Consider the following 2,436-nt stretch of genomic DNA (forward strand, 5'->3'; position numbering starts at 1 on the left):
GATGAGGATCAGTGCCTCCAAATCTGAGACCATGGTCTTGAGCTGAAAACTGGTAGCGTGCCGCCTCCGGGTCGGGGAGGAGCTCCTGCCCCAAGTGGAGGAATTTATCTCGGGGTCTTGTTCATGAATGAGGGAAGAATGGAGCAGGAGATCAACAGGTGGATTGGTGCTGCATCTGCAGTGATGTGGGCGCTGTACCGGTCTGTCATGGTGAAGTGAGAGCTACGTTCCTACCCTCATTTATGGTCGCAAGCTTTGGGAAGTGATCGAAAGAACGAGATCATGGATACAAGCGGACAAAATGAGTTTCCTCCGCAAGGTGTCTGGGCTCTCCCTTAGAGATAGGGTGAGAAGCTCAGTCATCCAAGAGGGACTCAGAGTAGAGTTGCTGCTCCTCCACGTCGAGAGGAGCCAGTTGAGGTGGCTCAGGCATCTGGTTAGGATGCCTCCTGGACGCCTCCCTGGTGAGGTGTTTCTGGGATGTCCCACTGGGAGGAGGCCCAGAGGAAGACCCAGGACACGCTGGAGGGACTATTTCTCAGCTGGCCTGGGAACTCCTTGGGATTCCCCCGGATGAGTTGGCCCAAGTGGCTGGGGAGAGGGAAGTCTGGGTCTATCTGCTTAGGCTGCTGCCCCCGCGACCCGACCCCGGATAAGCGGAAGAAAATGGACGGATGGATGGTAATGCAAGTTGATGTTGAACAGTTGTGTGACCATCCATGATTGACAGACGTGTGTCAGGAAAAAATAATAATTTGGAAGATACAGTAAATACATGTGTCATGTGTGTGTTTGAGAGAAAAATGTTGTAACCACTTTTAGAGAGGTTAGATCTAAGTTACCAAATCATATTTTGTTTTTCATAAAACCAAAAATATGCATAACGGATTATGATTTTAAAATTAATTATTTTGCTGTTCTCCTTTATTATCTTTTTAAAATTTAAAAATAATTGGCAAAACATGATTTTACATATTGTAAATGAATCTTTACTGGATTTATTTCAACTACATGTTCCTACCAATCCATATTCTTTACCTGCTTTGCTTTTCSCTTCAGGATCAAACTCTAACCCACACATTAGGACAACTTAGAGTTGCCAGTAAAMCTAATATGCTTGTTTCTGGTCTGTGAGGGGAATGTGGAGAAAGGCCAGGAGATGATCTTGCAACCTTCTCACYGACAGCACTAACCGTTGCACCACCRTGTCATTGCAGATMCTCTGTGTTTAAGGAAGAACAAGGAAAAGAAGAGGAATTTACTGGTCAGTATGGTCCTGCGTTTGCACTGCTCTTCCACTCCGCCCTGCTTCTTGCCAGATATCGTGAAAGGCATCTCAAACACAAATCGACGGATGTTGTGGCTCCGTTCAAAGTCCGTCTTCCTGTCGACCAGCTCCTTTTCATCCAGGTAGGGAGTCACATGTGTCACCTGGATGTATGCGTACTTGGAGTCCAGGTCTTTGGGATTTATCTGGAAAGATTATGAATCATTAAAATTGCCCAGTGGTGATAAAACTGAATCTTTTTACAAAACCACAAAGTCTCACCCTCCCAGAGTCCTGAATCATCTTCACATTTTCCTGACCAAACTTGTCTGAGTACAGCTTCAGGAGCCTCTGGGAAATCTCAGACAAAGGGGTGAATTTGGGTTCTTTGTAGATGTATTCCTTACCGTCCTCATCTTCGAAGAAACCCTGAAGAAGATAAAAAAATGTTCTCAGCTTAAAGAAACACAAAAACTGAGCTCATCTAGCAGGGTACAAAATAAAAGCACATCAAACTACATGTGAACTGTGAATAGGACACATCGCCACACAGAAAAAAAAAAAGAATAATTCAAAGTTTAAATTTGTGCTACAATTAAAATATACAAATAAGACCTAAAACTACAAACTACAGAACTAATTAGCATTAGTTTACTGGTATAAAACACAATAAAGGAGATAAAWCTGTCAGTAAAAGCTCTTAGGTTTGTTAAGGTTTTTGTTTGTTAAAAATAAAAAGTCATTTACAAGCAAAGCATTATTCAAAGGGAGCTGAATCACACTTTCCTACGATGAACCACACAAAACTAAGTCTGGTGCACAAAGGGGGTTAAATAAATCATCATAATAACGATAATAATAAAAAACAGCACTGCAGACTGCATTAGTGAAGGAGCACAGCACAAGCTTAAATCACCACTGCAGGTGCAACTAAAATGTTTGCTTTAATACCAAATTACCTCAGCCTCTGAGTCAGTAAACTGGTACTGCTATAGGGGTGTGGAAAACACACACACACAATAAAAAAAATGGTTATTTCTTGACCGCAAAATAATATAAATACATTTAATGCATTTTAATTGAAACTACTGCCAAAACCAGCTGGAATGTCAAAGAAATGTAAAAACTTTGGTTTAATATCTAAAAAAACAAACAAAACAAAACAAAAC

General features: G+C 41.6%; 1 protein-coding gene across 5 annotated transcripts in view; it reads right to left on the bottom strand.

Moving 5' to 3' along the window:
• The window catches only part of LOC106512909 (dedicator of cytokinesis protein 9), a gene marked incomplete at its 3' end in the record, with an annotated part of 90,988 nt that overhangs the window by 3,350 nt on the left and 85,202 nt on the right, over nucleotides 1-2,436 (bottom strand). For 3 of the 5 annotated variants that reach the window (XM_014001447.1, XM_014001446.1, XM_014001448.1), the window contains 3 exon segments: nucleotides 1,263-1,473; nucleotides 1,550-1,696; nucleotides 2,227-2,256. In XM_014001447.1, coding sequence (XP_013856901.1) covers nucleotides 1,263-1,473; nucleotides 1,550-1,696; nucleotides 2,227-2,256 — 388 coding nt within the window. 5 annotated transcript variants of the gene reach the window in all.

This window comes from Austrofundulus limnaeus, unplaced genomic scaffold (assembly GCF_001266775.1).
Source record: "Austrofundulus limnaeus strain Quisiro unplaced genomic scaffold, Austrofundulus_limnaeus-1.0 Scaffold9, whole genome shotgun sequence".
In the NCBI taxonomy this organism is placed as follows: domain Eukaryota; kingdom Metazoa; phylum Chordata; class Actinopteri; order Cyprinodontiformes; family Rivulidae; genus Austrofundulus; species Austrofundulus limnaeus.